Below are 17,571 nucleotides of genomic sequence, written 5' to 3'. Positions count from 1 at the left end.
TCGGAAGAGAAGGTTTGTGCTGGAGATACAGCAAGAAGACAGGTTCCTCCAAACATAATTGCTGGCTAGCAAAGAAAGAAAAAAAAAATCTCCCTACTCAGGTTGCTAAAAATGGCCACTTGAACTTGTTTGAAGCTTTTTAACAGTTACTTTGCTGTCATTCTGTTGGAGATGAAGGGGGAAACACACACACCATGGAAGAGTCCAGAAGCCACTGAGAAGAGCTGCTGGGTTGCCTCCAAAACAAAGAGTAAGAAACCTCCTGTCCCCTTAAGTTACTAAAGTGCAATATGTCAGAAACAGAGAGCTTTGAAAAAAGATGTATCCAAAGGAACAGCCAGAAGTTGCCTATTGGGTCCCAGCTCAGCTATCTTTCCAGTCTGGGCTAAGAACTTAAAACAGCAAAATCTAATTGTTCCCTTCCCTCGAGTGGTAGGAGAGGAAAGCAACATGTGCTCTGAATGCCAATTTGAAACAATGAAGTCTTCTCCTTTCCCTCCAGTGCCCTTATTCACATGGTCTGGCCAGAGCAATGGATGCACCCTTCATCCACAAAAGGATTGAATGGTTACTGTGGGAGGAGGACAAGGACAAGCCAGTGGGCTGAATTGGATACATCTTTGTCTTTTCAAATGCCACTTTTTAGGAGAGATGATAAGAGCACTCCACACTCCCAGTGCTTTGCATTTTCAAAGTGCTTCAAACGAACTTAAGAAAAGCCAAAAAGAAGATTAACATTTTTACAGAGTGGTGAAGAGCTTTTTGTGCTACCACTACATTTCTGGCTAATGTACCCCTCCCCAAACCTTAAATCCCACTCAAGCCTGCTCCACTGCTGACACTAAAATCAGTCCCAACAGACGGATTTTAAAAGGCAGTTTCCTGACACCCCCCCCAAGCAGACACCTCCCATGAGATAGGCAGGGTAATAAGCAACCCACAATTCAGGGAAACAATCCTTATCTTTGAATGTGTGGTTTCTACCCATTCTAACTTCGGAAGCCCAGTTAGTCTCATCCCCTCTCCAAAGACCAGCCACTATCAGCCTCCACTACTGGACTGATCCTCTCTACCTGTCATCCACCAGGGAGACCTCCCTTTTGCCACTGCACTTTCAGAAGTCTCAGGTGCAAAGGAAGTGCTCCACTACCCAGGAAGCACTTCTCATTTTAAGGAAGAATTTGAACTGGATTTTAACATTTGTGCGGAACCTTCTATTCTCCCTCACACACACAATTATTTTTCCGCCTTCTCCCCACTGTTGAATGACAGTTCAAACACTGTTAGCAACCTCTTCTGCATTACAAGTGCTTACTTATAGGATAGTCCCACAGGCCCTTTTACCGGCTCAATGCTCAGGCGGAATCTATGAGGTTAAAGGTCTACAAAACTCACTTCTGTGTAAAGGTTATGTCCTTGGTTGAAGTTATGTGGGCAAAGGATAGCATGAACAGTCTTTCAACATGACTGTCTCAAAAGCAATCAGTTGTGCCCAGAGGGAAAAACTGCAGCAATTTGCCAAGATGATCTTTTCCCTCCCCCTGCCCTAAGAGTCACTCTAAATCATTATTCTCCTTCTTGGCCTGCTGTCTAGAGCACAAAAACAAGTCTCTGCTTTCCCTCACCCTCAAAGATATGGCAACACAACACAAAAACAAGTGCTTCTTCTTATACACATCCAGAACTCTGAGCAATATTAGTCTACCTTTCTGAAATCCTGACAAAGGGCCAAACAGACTTAGGGGGAACAGAGAGGAAGATTTTGTATTCAAATGCAGTGGCTACCCGTGGTCAGAGACATTGTCCACCTCCTAGCTGCCTGTATTCCTCATATCCTTCCCTGCCCAATGCACCTTCATCTATTCTGAGGCTACAAAGCAAATCTTCAGCAAAACCAAAAACTGTGAAGTGGCAGCCTGAGGTGTCCAGAAAGATCTGGTTGCCTTAATGTACTGATTCTCAACCAGAGTGCTGGGACACCATGGCAGACAAGGTTCCTTGGGTGAATTTGATATCTTTTATTAGACCAACCCAAATGGTTGGAGAATAGTTATTAAGCAAGCTTTCGGGTTCAAAAACCCTTCGTCAGGCTAAGGAAGCTTCAGCAGTTGGTGTGTGCTCTTCCTGGATGGAAGACACCATGGGGCACCACCAAAACTTTTGAAGGGTACCATAAGATGTGAAGAGATAAGTGAGGTATTAGGAGATAAGCAGATACACACAGGCTCAGATTTGTTCCTGTCTAGATGGTCCCCCAGGGCTGGGCCCCTCTGCAAGGAGGTAGGCACTGTAATATATATTAGTTGTTTTAATTGGGTGCCACTTCATTCACAAACATGACGCAGAGCCTAGAGTCCAATGAGGGGTGCCTTGAATCCAAAAGGGTTGAGAACTACTACCTTAATGAAACCAGTAAGTACTGGCAACACTGGGAATGGAGGACTAACTAAGCTACCATCAACAACCAAAGGTTTGGACTTATCACCATCATTCATGAAGTTCTGGCCTGGTACAGACAGACCCTGGAAGGACCCTGAGTTTCAGCGAATGCTCCCAGCAGTCCAATACACTCTTGTCCTGAAACGACAGCCCGCTTACACCATGGTCTGTCCTGAATTGTCTAGCAAGGGTATTACTGGCAACAAAGATAAGGAGCAGCTCTGGGGGCCAAACCCACAGATCAGCTGTAGCACATTTAGTCGCCCTTGCTACTTCTCCAGGAAGCCACACTGTTCCCTACCCCCCCTGCCACTTCCTAGGTTTCAGAAAGAGTGCATGAAACAGGAGTGGAAGAGGAGGAAATACTAGTCTCTTTTTTTTTTTTTTCCTTAAAAAAAGGCTGTTTTGTTTCTTCCCTGTCTCAAAAGCCCAAAATTAACCTTGGAGAGTGCTCGGCTCTAGCTGTTGTACCTAGCTCTGGGTATGAACCATTTGCTCTGCACCTCGCTCCAGCTCTGAGGTGGCTGCTGCCTCAAGTATGCTGTGTGAACTGCCCTGTCGTGCTATTCCAGTCAAACCATCAAAGCAATACAAACTGTGGGGCTGGGGCAGAGCAGGAAGCAGCACTAGGGCCATGGGCCCTGTGGGCTGAAACCAAATTCATACACTCTGTTAGAAACACCAAAATAATCTTTCCGGACACTTTCACAACACTAACTACAAGGACACTCAGTTCTCAATAGGTTTCTCTCTGCCCGAGGGTCTGGCTAAGTAACGATCACTTTGCCTGCAGATTTGGGTTTACTTTGGCAAACAGAATGGTGTTTGGGTGTTCCTGCAATAATATCCTGGCTGCCCTCAAAAACAACTCCAACTGACTTGAAGAGCCCAAGTTAATGCAGGAAAACAAGGGGTGTGCTAGAGACACCAGTCTTCCTTTGTTAAAGCTGCTGTTCCTAACAGTATTGCTAATAGGGCAATGCTAGCTAGTTCAGAAACAATCTGGGTTAAAAAAAAAAAAACCAAACATCTTTTCAGTAAGCCTGGAACAACAGGGCTCCAATCCAGTTGGGCCCCACAGTCCTGCCATAAAACAAAAAACACTACTGGGAAAAAGAGGTGCATGAAACAAGCATTTCCTGCCCTACAGAGCTACTGGCACATCCTCACGGGTGCAGAGCTGCTGTGATGGTCAACTACAACAGCACTTCCCATTTCCACCAGCTCCGCTTCTGCTGGCTGAAGTCACTCTTCACTGCCTACAGCCCTGCAGAGGCAAAAGCCATGGGAGAGCCAGCGGGATTCCAGTCTTGGCTCAGGTTTCAAATAGAATCATGAAACTAAACTCCAACTGGATTCAATGTTGGCTTTTGCATTGAGCAGAATGGCTGGCAAAGTTGTAATTCATGAATCTTTGTTTCTCTTACGTTAGCCAGAAAGGACCTAGTTTGGATTTTCAGGCCCCAGTCTGGGTTTGCAAAGAGAGGGGGAAAAAAAAATACAGCATCTCTACACTTGTACACTGAGCGCACATGATTTGAGAGTCACTGAGATATCACCATGAAACCCCACAATGACACTCCTCCAGTCACTTTTCAGAAGAGAACTACATTTTAAAAAGAGAGACTAAAACAAAGGAAGAAACAATCCTTTTAAGACTGACTTTTTAAAATAGACAAGCCTTGCTGCTAGTGTGTCATGATCAAAAAGATAAATGCTTAGTTTCCTACCACAAAACATTCCCCCCACACCCCTCAAAAAGCCAGCCCACATATCTGCAAGGTTCTGCATCTCAACCGGATAACAGTTAACTCCCTCACTCACTTGTGCACAAAGTAGTACTGGCCAGGAGGCATCTTGTTAACCATTTCATGTCAGAGGAAGATTTATTAGGTTACAAAAGTAACCTAATTTGCAAAGATTCAAAATAGGAAGTGTCAGTTAAGTCCCCTTTGCAAGGATACGACTGTTTTCATTTACAGTTGGATTGGGGGGGGGGGAGGTGAACCCACAAAAATAACTGAAGAAAAGTGTTGAGACAATTCCTTGGTCTCAGAAATCTCAGCAGGTAAGCAGTGAAGTGTCAAAGAGAGAAAAGCAGAATGAAGTTCCAGTGAAAGAACAAGTCTGTTCTTTTACCTACACAAGATTTCTGCTGCTTCTCAGATTTTGGCTAAGCCTAGACATATCCAAGAAGAGTTTTCTTTCAGTATTTAAAAGACTAAGTTGGGTGGAAGGATATAGGCAATCACAGCTGTATTTTTAAAAAGTCAGTCAAAACTAACCTCCTCTAAAGGTTCAGGATGACAAATTGAAGCCAAAAGTTTTTCAAACTTGGGTGTCTGAAATTAAGCTTCTAAGGCCAGTCACTTCAATCAGTGGACCTGATTTTCAGATACCTTAGGCACATCTACACATCTGCTTTAATGCACCGTAGCCTAGTCTACCGCACATTAAAGCGGCACATAAAAAATGTGCTTATAAGCTAATGCGCAGTAGAATAGGCTATAATGTGCACTAAGCATCACCTGAAAAGCATGTGCTTGCGCTAGCGTACATTAGCACTGTCTAATGTGCATTTATTTAGTACCTCGTGTTGGAGGTATTAAATTTAATGCGCATTATGAAAAGCGTGTTAATGCATGCATAGATGCCCCGTTGAGGACCAGTGACTTCCAGCAATAAACAATGAAAGATACAGGTGTTCCAGCACACTTTCAGGGACACACACAGAGAACAGGAAACAAGTATAACTCAAAGGCCCCAAATCTGACATACTTAATCTTAGGTCTGTATTTATTTTAAGCCATCTTCTCCCCTCATTTTTCACTACACCTCCCCTAACACCTTCTCTCTGGCCTCCTCCTCTGCACTTCTTCATCATTAAGACTTGGAATTGGGACAGTGTCCCATATTCTTTGTTTGATGTGCGTTTGCACTTAAATACCCAAGATACAGAGCCTGCCATACTGCTCTGAAAGTGCTATGGCCTGGTGGAAATCAGTTTGATTCTGACAGCTTCTGAATGAATGGTGAATCTCTGCAGGGGTTTAGGTTGTAGCCATGTTGGTCTAAGGACATGGTGAATCTCTGTATACTTTGAGCTGCCACATCCAATTAGAGGTAAAACCTGCTTTCAATGAAAGATTTGGGGACATTCCAAACCTTTGTAAAAAGCAGATGTTTGGAGCTGAAGAGCTAAATTCTGCAGGCCAGAAGCCAAGCCCTCCAGTGGAGTAGCTGCAGAGAGGCAGTACTTACTACTTAGGACCTCCACAAGAGTGAAGGTCCAGAGCTCAGCATCGAGGGAAACTGCAGCTAACACAAACCCAACAGAGCAATACCCCACAGAGAGGGTAAAAGAGGTGAAACCATGGAAGAAAACAAGATTGCACTTCAGCCTGTACTGTTCCACAGTCCACACTTCAGGATTTGTCATCATCTTACCCTTCTTATTTTCCATAGGAAGAAATCTATTTAAATATCTTGAATTATAAATATAAACTGTAATAGAGAAAAATAAAGAAGAAAGGAAGACCGTGTGCAAGAACAGATGCTAAACTATCAACTCAAAGGAAAGCAATTCTTCAAAGCCCCAGAGAAGTGTCACAGGTAGTCCACCACAAATCAAGGCCTTTTTAAGTATATCAGGCAGGGTCTGTAGAACTGCAGACAGATTTCCTTGGCAAAGATTTTTTTAAACTCTCAAAGAGGAGTGCTCCAGGGGGTCACAGATATTGTAAGGAGAATGAGAGTGGGGGAAAAATTATTAATAGGACCCTTGAACCAAGAATTTCTCTTACTTTAGAGGAGGAATAAAAGTGAAAGAATTTAGAGGTCTACTAGCCTCTTCCCAGTCCTTCTACTGTCTACTTTGTGCCCTTCAGTCTGACCAGAGAGCAAAACTAGGCGATTAGTGCTCACTTCCAATTCAGGTCTGACTGGTTATTGCATGCCAGGCCTGTGAGATTATCTCTGGATTTCTAGTACTGCCAGGCAGCATTTCACTCATCCTGTGAGCCCTTCTTTCCACAAAGAGATGGCAGAGTTAACTGAACAGTTGGGGGGCAGTAGCTGTATTACTGCTAGGTTTGGCAAATATTCTAGTATCCAGAGAAGGTCACAAACACTCTGCCCTTTTCATAGTGCTAAATGGGAGAGGTCCTGATCAGAGGAGGTTGGGACAGGGATGGTCTCTGTATGGAAGAAGATGAAGTCTCACAATTTTAGCATATACCAAATTAAATGATTTAACCACGTTGCCTTTAATAAAAGGCAATCCAGAGTGAGCATACGTTACCAACCTACATTTGGTAGGAGGTGACGAAGGTAGTTTCTCTCCCCCATGTGTTCCGGGATTATGCAGAGAAAGGAACACTCCCTTCGCTTTTCATGAAGTTGCATTGTAAGGATCAGCCACCTGCATGATTTGCAACAAGGTTCCTTCAGCTTCCCAGGCAAGCAGATTGTTTGCAGTACCTCAAATGCACCACAGTGCTAAGCCACAGGGGAAATAGCTTTAGGAAGAAGACTTGTAAAAGACATGAGTTACTTCAACGGGCAGGGTCCATTACCGCTCCTGGCTGCAATAAGGGAAGGAGCTAGAAGGTAGGGACAATAATGCACAAGGAAAGCCTCTTTGTACAAGGAATAGCAACCGGAGAACAGAGGGTTCAGGCCTCCTGCCTGCCTCTCTGCACCTCCATCCCCTCTTTCTGACACTAAATTAGGCAGGGTAGAGCGAAGGCAGGGTAGAGATGCACCTTATAGACTAACTAGGCATATCTACATGTTCACTAATGCACCTCAGATACTTCTTAATAAAGTACTAACTAAATGCGCAGTACCTAAAGTTACTGCACAATAGCACTGGCGCAGTTATTTAGTGACACTTACTGCGCATTAGCCTAATAACACTGCACAGTAAGCTATTAGCATGTTTTTTTGCCATGATGCGCTTCTGTGCAGTGTTATTAGGCTAATGCACAGTAAGCATCTCATGTAGACGTGCCCACTAAAAGCTTATGCATGTCTGATTCAGTTAGTCTGTAAGTTGCAAGCTCTACCCTGCCTTCTGCCTGACATCAGACTAACACAGCTAACTACCTCTCTAATTTAGGTGGGGTGAAGGGAAGAGAGAGACAGAGATTTTTTGCAAGTGGCCTTAAAAGGGAAGTCTTTGCCAGGGAAAGGCGTGGCAGCTTCTCAGACATACAAAGCAACAGACTAGTGAATATATACTAGAACAAGCTAGCAACACAGGCACCCCTTACATTGCCCTCTGTTTTTGCATATCTGAATGGAAAAAGGAAAGAAAAATCAATGAGCCTTCAACAGTCAAATAAAATCAAAATTCTCTGTAAACATTTTGGATATTTCTTTTTCGAGTAAGATAATCCCCCCCACCCAAAGAGAATCTGATTAGGGACATTAAAAATGGAAATTCAGAACTGCACGCTCCGGTCTCGGAAGAAGCCCTCAGCTACTTGTGCTTCTCTGAAGGTCACGGTAATGGAGTTGGCCGTGATATCCGTCACCGTCACTTCGCTGGGGGGCACAGTGGGGATCCAGGGGAGGCTGCCATCAACTGCATCCATGTCTGCTGCAGACAGAGAGGCAGATAAGAGTAGGTTAGAGAAAGAAAGATGGCGGGATGGAAATGGAGCATCCTTGCTGGCTATGGGGCAGGGGACATCAGTATGTGCCAAACTTGCACGTGCATCAACACGCAAGTGCGTATCTAAGCTGCTGTATAGAAACCAAGGGGAAGGGGAAGATGCAAAAGAAAGAGAGAGAAGACAGAGCAGCAAGGATCACATACACAGTTATCAGTGCACAGGTGATGATAGGACCCAGCAGTGTTGCCAGACTTATGGGTCCATCAGTAGTTTTATTATATGCTTCCCATCCTTTTCCCAAACACTGAAGCAGAAGTAAAAATATTCATTCTTTGGGTATATCTGATAACTAGATCTTACCCTATTCAGTCCCCTTCTTAGCAAGTGTGTCACCCAAGTGTAAAATCAACTCCCCCCAACTCCCCGCATCCTATTCAGTCCAAGAGGCAGGATCTGATCTTTCTGGATTCTTCCCAGACACCCTATTCCACAGCAGTCTAAGGCCATGTCTATTCTGCCTCCTTGCCATTGAAAAAAAGATCAAGCCCCACCTGCATATTCATCACCACTCAGTGAGCATCCAAGCCCCCCAACTGGCAGAACAGACAGCTTGAGTGCATGCTCCAGCACTGCTCTTAGGTTCTCTCAAAACAGAAGCCCTGAGAGCAACATTGGCATGTGGGCTAAGGACCCCTATGGGCAGTCTACACTACCTTTTTGCCAGGCTTTGATACACGCAGAGTGGGAGCAAGCTCAAGTCTTGGGGGCAGTTCTGGATTCAGCCAAGAGGTGGTACAGATCTGCCCTGTTAGGGGGAAGGATCCTCCCTTCATTGCAGTGCCAACCCAGCCAGGGGAAGGGCTGGATGCGACTCTCCCCAAAGTCAAACTGTGCCACCCTTTTGCAGTCTAAAGGCACAGAGTTCTCCCCTCTTCACTCCTTCCCCAGGGAGGAGAGAAAGTTCAACACATGTTTAACTCCCCTTGAACTCCTTCCCTTAGCTAGAAGAAGCTAGGCCTCAAAATTTCCCCTACTTCCACAGTGAGAAAACAAAACTAGACAACACCCTCCCCATAAACATCCAAAGAGCAGCATGAAACTATGTGCAGAGAGAAAGGGAAGACCCCCTTTCCATTACTGCACCTGTTGCACCCCGTTGTCCCAATTCAGGTACACAACTACATAAGTGGGGAATTTCTTGGCTCGTCTCAGCCCCCTGAAGTGGGCCTGCTCTCACCTCAAGAAGAATCTGCTCACCCGGACACTAACTGGAATCCTGCAGGGGATGCACGTTGAGGGGAGAACAGAAAATTAACCATATGATACTGCTAGCAGCTTAAATCTTTCAGACCCCAAAGCAGTTTACAGGCTGCTCAGGCAAGCATCACATCACCCACCACCCACATGCAACAGGACAGCCCCACAATAACATGGGCACTCCATGAGCAACTTAGACAGGAGACCAAGGATTTCTCCTCTGGAGATAGATGGTGTGAAGGCTGGGGGATGGGGAAGAGTTTAGGTTATTAAAGCTACTTAGCACTAGGGTCCAGTCTATTTCCAGCTTGGGTAACAACTTACTACTATGAGGAGTGCCACAATTTCTAAGCTACCAGAAATGAGGCAAACCCTGGTTCACCTCTCCTCAGGAAGGCTACCCTTTCAAATGCTTGTGTTATCCATCATGTATGGTTCACTGCTGTCTTGGAGCAATGTACGCTCCCACCTGAGGGACCAAAATCACCCTGTGAAGCTCCTGAGTTTTGCTTAGGTGCTGGCCACAAAGTGATGTTACTCAGTTTGTAAGATAAGGTAAATTACAATTCCTTTTCCCATCCCTCCCTCCCTAATCCAACTATGCACGGTTTTAACGAGAGAATTAGTGGGGCGATAAAGGGGGGAGAACTGGGCTCCTAGGGACAGTTGGGCCCATGCCTTCAAGTGGCACTGCCAGAGGATTCAGACATGAATTATTTCATGGAACAGCTCCCTTTACCAGGTGAGCTAAATGAACGTGTGCTGAAACAGCACAAAACACACAGTTCATTGCCACAACAGAGATAAGCCATGCCTCTAGTGTGGCAGCTGGGAGGGGAATCAGCACTAACAGCAGTAGCTTGTGATTTTATAGTATTAGGATGGCAGTGGTTACCAGTATAAGAAAACAGATAGGCAACACAGCAGAGGCAAGCAGATTGGTTAGTTGGACCACTTGCACACACAAAGGCATTGGAGAACATGGGGACTATGACACCGCCAGCTGGTGCCTGAGACTGCACTGTGAAGAACTGATCCACGCTGATCGAGAGTGCAAGGAGGAAGACCTGAGGGTCATGCTCACGCCCCTGAATTCACAGTCCAATGGGGCTTTGAACCTTACCTTCTTGGCTGGCAGGCTGCGTACCATCCCAGTCGCTGGGAGTCTGCTGAGCATCAAGCGCCACTGGGTCCTTCAGGAAGAACTCACGCCTGCGGTTACGGCTCTCCAGGCTTGACACACGTGGAAATTTCTTCCGTGACAACCGCAGATACTTCTGGTTTTTGCGCTGCTTCCGGAGTGGGAATGGCAAGACCCCTCCCCCACTCTTCTCTGATAGCTCTGTCTGCCCTGATTTGGCCCCTGGCAAGCTGCTGTCTCCTCCTCCTCCGCCGCCACTGCCGAATCTCCTTGAAAGAGAGAAGCAGAGCTTCTCCTTTCCCTTGTGGGTGCTTCTTAGGTCCATGCCATACAGCCTCTGTGGGCAAGAGCGCAGCAAGAGCATTGGGCATTCCAGACAACAGCACAAAAACAACGGGGGTTTTGGGGCCCTACCGGGGCAGGACAACAATCAAGGGCAAAAGCATGCTGCAAAGAAACTAAGCCCAGGTAGGGCTCAAGACAACTGTGTGAAGTCAGAGCCCAACAGTGAGACCAAGTGCAGCACAGAACAGTCACCTGACAGAGGAAAGGTCACTTGACATAACACTGATCAAAGTATCAGAGGACCCAGGTTCTTGTCTTACCTATGCCAAGATCAGTGTGATATTGAGTGACCCTTGTCACCTCTCTGCCCCATCTCTCCTCACACTCACTGCCTGTCCTATAAGTGCTGAGGCACGGAGCATCTCACAATGTATTTGTCCAGGGCTCAGAGCAGCAAGATCATGATTTTCACTAGAACCCATTAGTCCTACCATAGTAACAAGCGTAGATGGAAACCCCACTGTCTGCTCTACTTAAAGTTGAAAGCATGCCCTTGGGCAGAATACCAGGGGAAAGGTGTGAAAGGGAAAAGCCAATTACTCCCAGAATCTTTACTATCTCATTTGAGTACCTCATTAAAACAGCACTGGCAAAGAATCAGGGTCACTCGTGTGCTACTGTGGAACTCTACCTCCATTTGGCTAATGACTTTGGCATACTACAGCGCCATAACTCAACTTAAATTTAGACAGCACACAAGCAAGGAGTGTCTCTTTCAGGGCAGATATCTAATCTAGGGATTCCAGGCCATTCTACTGTCGTGCTATGCATTTTAAATTCTTCTGTGCACAAGGAAAGTGGTGAAATCTTAGGATCCTAGAGAAGTAAGGCTGGAAGGGAACTCCAGAGGTTATCTACTTCAAGCCCCTGCTTAAGACAGGATCAGCCCTATCCAAACCAACCTATACAAATCCAACGTCTAACATCTTAGCAAAATTACACAGCAAACCCTGATACTACACAAGATATAACACTCTTAACCTCGCCACGGGTAAAGCACAGAGACCACGGAGGCCAGTGTCCCACTCTTGGAAAGGTTGTTAATGATATGTTATGATCAAGAGATCTCAAGGAAGAGAGCTAGACCCCCAGCTACAGAGGAAGGCAAAAAACCCTACAGTCCATACCAGTATGACCATGGGATAAAATTCCCTGAGCAGAGAGGCAAGACTCTTTAGCCAGAAACCTCTGGCTTTAAGTCCCAGTAGGAGCATTGGCACACCCCAGTCACAATGCCCAGCCTTGGCTGCAGACAATGCTTCTGAGGAAGGCTTATACAAAAAAAAACCCCAAACCAAGAAAAAACAACTGCCCCACCACCAACATGTAGCGGGGGGCACGCCCCCCCACCCCCAAAGTGTGGGGGGGGGGGGGGGCGCGGCGGCAGTGCAGCAGCAACTGGAGTGAGGGAGGAGGTGCTAGGCATAGGTACACCTAGATCATCCCTGACCAGTGGCTGCCCAATCTCTCCTTGGACACTTCCCACAATGTAGAGTCCACAATTTCCCTAGGCCATCTAGTCCATTGCCTCACTGTTCTGACAGTGAAGAAGTTTTTCCCTGTAGTTGTAACATGTGTTAGCTGGTTTAAATTAATGCAAGGGGGAAATCCAGGGCTCACCTTAAACAGTCAGTGGGTTAGAAGTCCACACTGGAAGATTGATGGGTACCATAACAGAAAAGCTGGGGATAAAAGAGAATACACCAAAGAAGAGTGAAAAGTTACCTGCAGTAAGAGGCGCTTTGGCTTGGGGCCTCTCTTCCTGTACCCTGATGCACGATCTTTTTCTTCCCTGTGGGGAAAAGGGGAGGGGGCAAGGGACAAAAACATGAGGGGACAACAAACCAAACACCACGTACCACCAAACCTCACTGGCCTGCACCATAAATGAGGACAAAAATCCCTGGCTTGCGGGACTGAAAATCTTATTATGTGGAAAACTTTACAGCTTAGCTGTTTGACTTTGGGGTGTGAAGTTTGTCACCTCTCTGTGATCTGTTTAAACCAGGGGTGGGCAAAATGCAGCCTGGGGGCTGGATGCGGCCCTCCAAGCCATTCTATCCAGCCTGCAGGGCCCCTAAAAAAATTTAGAAAATTATTATTTATCTGCCCGTGGCTGCCTGTCATGTGGCCCTCAATGACTTGCCAAAACTCAGTAAGTGGCCCTCTGTCCAAAATAATTGCCCACCCCTGGTTTAAACCAACCCAGTGCTGGCTTAGGACTTGGTACCAAAAGCTGTGGGGGACCAGGTATTGATATCACAGACCTGCCTCAACAAGGTCCCGTGGCATTATCCAAGGGCTGAGACTAAGCTGGACCATGGTCATGGTGAGGTTGGAGGCACACTTGCAAGACAGTAGAAATGTTAGGAGCAATGCTGCCCGTGTTGCATCTGTTCTGTCAGCTACAAAAAGTTCTGGGTCTAAGTTTACTAGGTTTGTCTCTAGAAGAGGGAAAGAAGATCGCATGGCCTCTTACTTCTCTTCATAAGCCACCACAAGGCGAGGGTCCAAGATGTGTTCCTCTGGCTCCCACGTGCTGTATCTGAAGAAACATGAGGAAGGAATATAGAAAACACACAAACAAATACATTTACCCAACTTCAATAAAATATTCTCTCTGCTGGGGCCACTACTAGTACTAGCCAGGCTCCCTGAAACCTACCTCCCACAGTCACTCTTCAGCACATGGATGGGGCCTGCCGTAACACAGTTAGTGCCTGAAGACTCCCCATCATCTGTTTTCTCTTGTACCCCTGCCAGACATTCCCTAAGTTGATCAAAACCCTGGGCTGTCAGCTTGTCACAGCAGATTAGGGAGGGCTTCCTCCATAGGGCCCCTCTTCAAGCCATTAGCAAAAGTCAGCTACAGCACTCAGCACAGAGTATCACAAGCTGCCTTCACCACCAAAGGTTTAGCAAGCCTGATTTGCAGTACTCCCACCAATGCAGGACACAAACTCAGGTTCCAGTGCATGGTGAAACACTAAACTCTATGACAACAGGCTTTGCTTGCAAGGAAACAGGAAGCTGATGCACTCTTCAGCGTAAGTGCCTTCGCTGGTGTTATTAATTTCCTTTGATCACTGAAGCCGAGGGGCTGCAATAAAGTACCACATATTCTCAAGCAAAACCAGCACCTTTTTCTTTTTCCAAACCAGTGCCTGGAAACTGGAGTGCACACTATGTGCAAGAAATACAGTAGGAACAGTTTCTGTCATTTTCTGGGCAAGAGCTAAAGTAAAACGTGCATGTGACCCACACACAGCAGAAGAGTGAGCAGACCCAGCTCCCTTGCTACTGCTACTCAGTTACTTGCTACAAGGAAAAAAAAAAAAACACCTTTCTCTCTTCATTCTGTCTTTGAAAAACAAGGTGTGTACCTTATTCCAGGGCACGTGATATGCAAGAAAATACAGTACTTAGGTTGCTTTTTCCAGCTCTCGTTCTAAGACACCTCGATCTGAGGCCTAAAGCAAATTGACAGTGACCCTTCAGACCTTTTGGCCATTTTTTATCCCTCTTCATTTATCTTCCTGCTACCAGAAGTGTTTCCTCTACCAGCTTTTACAATCGATTGTAAATTGGGGAAAGGGTATGCATTTAGCTGTAAGGGGCAGGGCAGCTACCTAGCATAAGCCAGGTACTAGGGCACAGGCCTAGAAGCAGCACTTCTGTGCTCAGTACCAAGAAGCCAGCCTCACAGTGTAAGAAGGCTGTTGGTCTAGTTTTGCACCCCTGCCACTAAGCTGCCAAGACAAGAATCAGGGAGGGGGGGGGGGGGGGGGGGGGTGCGTGTGGATATCAAAGAAGAGAAACTACAACCACGGGACAGAATCTCTATGAAAGCTGCTTGCTGGAAAATGCTGCAGCACAGAAACACCAAATGCAAGAGAAAGGGCAATTCTGGAAGGCTCATTACTCAGAGGACGAGTGTGACTGGGGAAGAGAGATGGTGTGCGTCTGGAACGCCGATCCGAGCAGGGAGGAGGACAGCTTTATTAGGACAAAATGTTCTAGAACGATCCACGTCCTGAACACAAAATGTCTGCAGTCCACACACCAGGGCCCACAGGGTGCATTTAGAGCAAGGCTGTCTAACTTCAGAGTGTGGGGGGCCTGCAGGAGGTTGGGGGTTCTGGGATGCACACCATGCAGGCTGCAGGGACTGTATAGGCTCCCCAGGACCCCTGCTGCGTGCAGCCTTCCTGGGAGGCAAGCAGCATGAGCCCCCCCTCTGTCACCGTGTCAGCAATCCCCCTCCCTCCTTCCCATTGCTGCTGTGTAAGCACTCCTAGCCCCCTGCCCAAGACCCCCAGATGGTGCTGGTTGTGCGAGCAGGGAGCTCTCTGGGCCTCCCGCCAAGCTGTCCTGCCCCAGAGACTCTGGCCGCCTCCACCACAGCAGCAGAAGCAATGGGGGCAGTGGTGGCTGAGCAGGAGCCTGTGCACGTTAACTCCTTGCAGACTGGATGTGGCCCACGGGCCACCAGGTAGACTGCTTTGATTTAGGCGATTGTGTTGGTACAAGCATCTCTAGGGCAGGGTGGAAAGTGTTGGAGAATGGCTCATGTTTCCTGGAGGAAGAGCTACAAGCTGTGCACCTGCACAGAGGGTAGGGGAGGTTTCAGAGTATTCACTCAGGTAGAAAAGAGGGACCGAACTATAGATTTCTGAGAACAGTTCCAGAAACCTGGGCACAGATTTATCAGAGAGAGAGAAATGGAAAACTACTGAACCCAAACCCTCCAAGGCAAGCTGTGCCTCCCAGAGACTATGGATTCTGCACAGGGTTAACAATGTTGACCCCTCTCTTCCCTTTCCCCTCACCCTAATTATCTCTCTCCCATCTTTTCAACCAAGCCTCCAGTCCCCTAAGTGCCTGTGGGCTGCCAAAGTCAAGATGCTATTTGACCTGAGGAAGGTTTTATTCTCTCCCTCTCTCCCAGATACAGAGATTTTGGCATTTATTCCTAGAATGGGGGGGAGGGGAAAGAGTTAGAGGATTCCTTTTCTGGGAGCAGGGGGATTTATTACAAAACACTGGTGGGTGTTTCCTTTTGCCACTGCAGTGAAGCAGGAAGCTTAAGCTGCAGAGGAAAACACTGCATATATAAAAAAAACATGGCTCAATTTGCCACACACACACAGATACACGCGCACACACACAGAGTCCAGGCTGCAGCAGAACCCCAGAGCGCAGGCGCACAGGCAAACACAGATCATATGATCTTCCTTCCCCCTCCACCTCCCCTCCTACTTCCAACCCAAGTTGTAAACAAGCTTGTAGCTGACTCAGATCTGTAACTCTTCAGTTCCCTGATTCCAGCACTGCAAAAGACTGATCTGACAGGTGCAACACAGGGTAATTTTAGAGGGGCAGGTAAAAATACAGGGGGGGGAGGAAAGCAGTCCTTGCACAGATCCCCTGCCACCTTCCATCAAATCATGATAGGAATAACTGAGACAGAAATCAGCTAGAGCCTGCACAAAGAGGTAAAGAGAAAACCAAGGTGGAAGAATGATATGCTGAGAGGTGAAAAAGCAAACCTATGAACACTGCACTCCTCTCTAGATGTCTGTATACAGTGTTCAAGGGCATAGAGCAATAACAGGAAGGAACAGAATTTATACATCAAAGCAACTAGGAATGAAGCACTGCTAGATAGGAAGGCAATAGGTTTCAAAAAGAAATGAGGTTAATCAATGTTTTATTTGGGAGCATTATGGTGGCAAAATAAGTGATCCCTCTTGCCTCTCAAACCCATGAAGCTGTGGATTCAAATTTCCAATGCCATTTTGGTTCACTGCGAATTTCAAGGGGTATAAGGAGTAAAAGAAAAAGACAGTGTTGTCTCCTGTTTTGTAAGAAGAAATATTTTACATCAAACTTCAGTCTTGCTGACTACTGACCACATAACAAAATAAAATAGCTGTCAAAAGGACACAGCAACACAGCAGAAAGGTACTATTGCACCAAAAAGCACTGTTGGCTAACGACCAGTGTTCTGACCCAAACAGAGGGTTGTGCTTGCAACGGTAGTTACTTCCAACCTATAACCCTGTCCTGAAAGCCTGAATACACAAAGATGAAACTAAGTCTGAAAGCAGCAGGCCCAGAGGAATGATTGGTATTCTCTTGCCTAGGGTGAAGTAGATTGCAGAATTTTGCAGTGAGAAAAAAATCTCCCCTTCCAACTCCAGGCAGAGACCATATATGTGTGCACATTTATGCATGCACCATTGTAAGGCACCCAGGGCCATGTTTAAACTTCTTTTGGAACAGGGAGCCCATTCCATCAGCAAGTTACATCTAACCTTGTCACTCTGCAAGGTTGGTGCAGTGATAACAAACCTCAGTCTTTACGTCTGTCTATGTGTGCCCATGCAGCATGCTTACATATAGATGTTCCTATTAGACACACAGCCGACACATTACTTGTACCACAATCTTTTACATCTCAAAGCACTTTACAGACTGTGGACATAGGGGACAGTCCCTCCATAGTGAAATGCAGCCACTTCTGGGGCAGAATAGAGTAGATACAAAAAGCACACAGGAACATTAAAAAAATACCATTTATGGCACAAAAAGAAAATTCCCAGACCCATGGGAAAAACAGAGCAGAAATCTTGAACAGGCAACACTAATTCTCTCAACTGGATAATGACCAGTAAATATGAGTTGGTAGCTCCTCTCTTGTGAAGTGTGACAGGGAATCCTTAAGCATAAAAGGCAAGGTTCCCTGTTTGTCTCACCTGAAATATAGCA

The 17,571-nt window shown here is 46.4% G+C and overlaps 1 protein-coding gene across 4 annotated transcripts in view; it reads right to left on the bottom strand.

The window, feature by feature from the left end:
- The window catches only part of CBX7 (chromobox 7), a 27,097-nt gene that overhangs the window by 6,561 nt on the left and 2,965 nt on the right, over positions 1-17,571 (bottom strand). For 2 of the 4 annotated variants that reach the window (XM_014522828.2, XM_025211312.1), the window contains exons 3-5: positions 13,280-13,345; positions 12,526-12,592; positions 10,438-10,792 (exon numbers count right to left, since the gene is read on the bottom strand). In XM_014522828.2, coding sequence (XP_014378314.1) covers positions 10,438-10,792; positions 12,526-12,592; positions 13,280-13,345 — 488 coding nt within the window. Of the gene's footprint in view, positions 1-7,464; positions 8,042-10,437; positions 10,793-12,525; positions 12,593-13,279; positions 13,346-17,571 lie in introns of those variants that run through there. The other 2 variants (XM_006029836.3, XM_014522827.2) reach the window with 2 other exon arrangements.

Source organism: Alligator sinensis, unplaced genomic scaffold (assembly GCF_000455745.1).
Source record: "Alligator sinensis unplaced genomic scaffold, ASM45574v1 scaffold215_2, whole genome shotgun sequence".
In the NCBI taxonomy this organism is placed as follows: domain Eukaryota; kingdom Metazoa; phylum Chordata; order Crocodylia; family Alligatoridae; genus Alligator; species Alligator sinensis.
The sequence above is the reverse complement of the archived record's forward strand: the minus strand, read 5'-3'. Positions and strand labels throughout refer to the sequence as shown.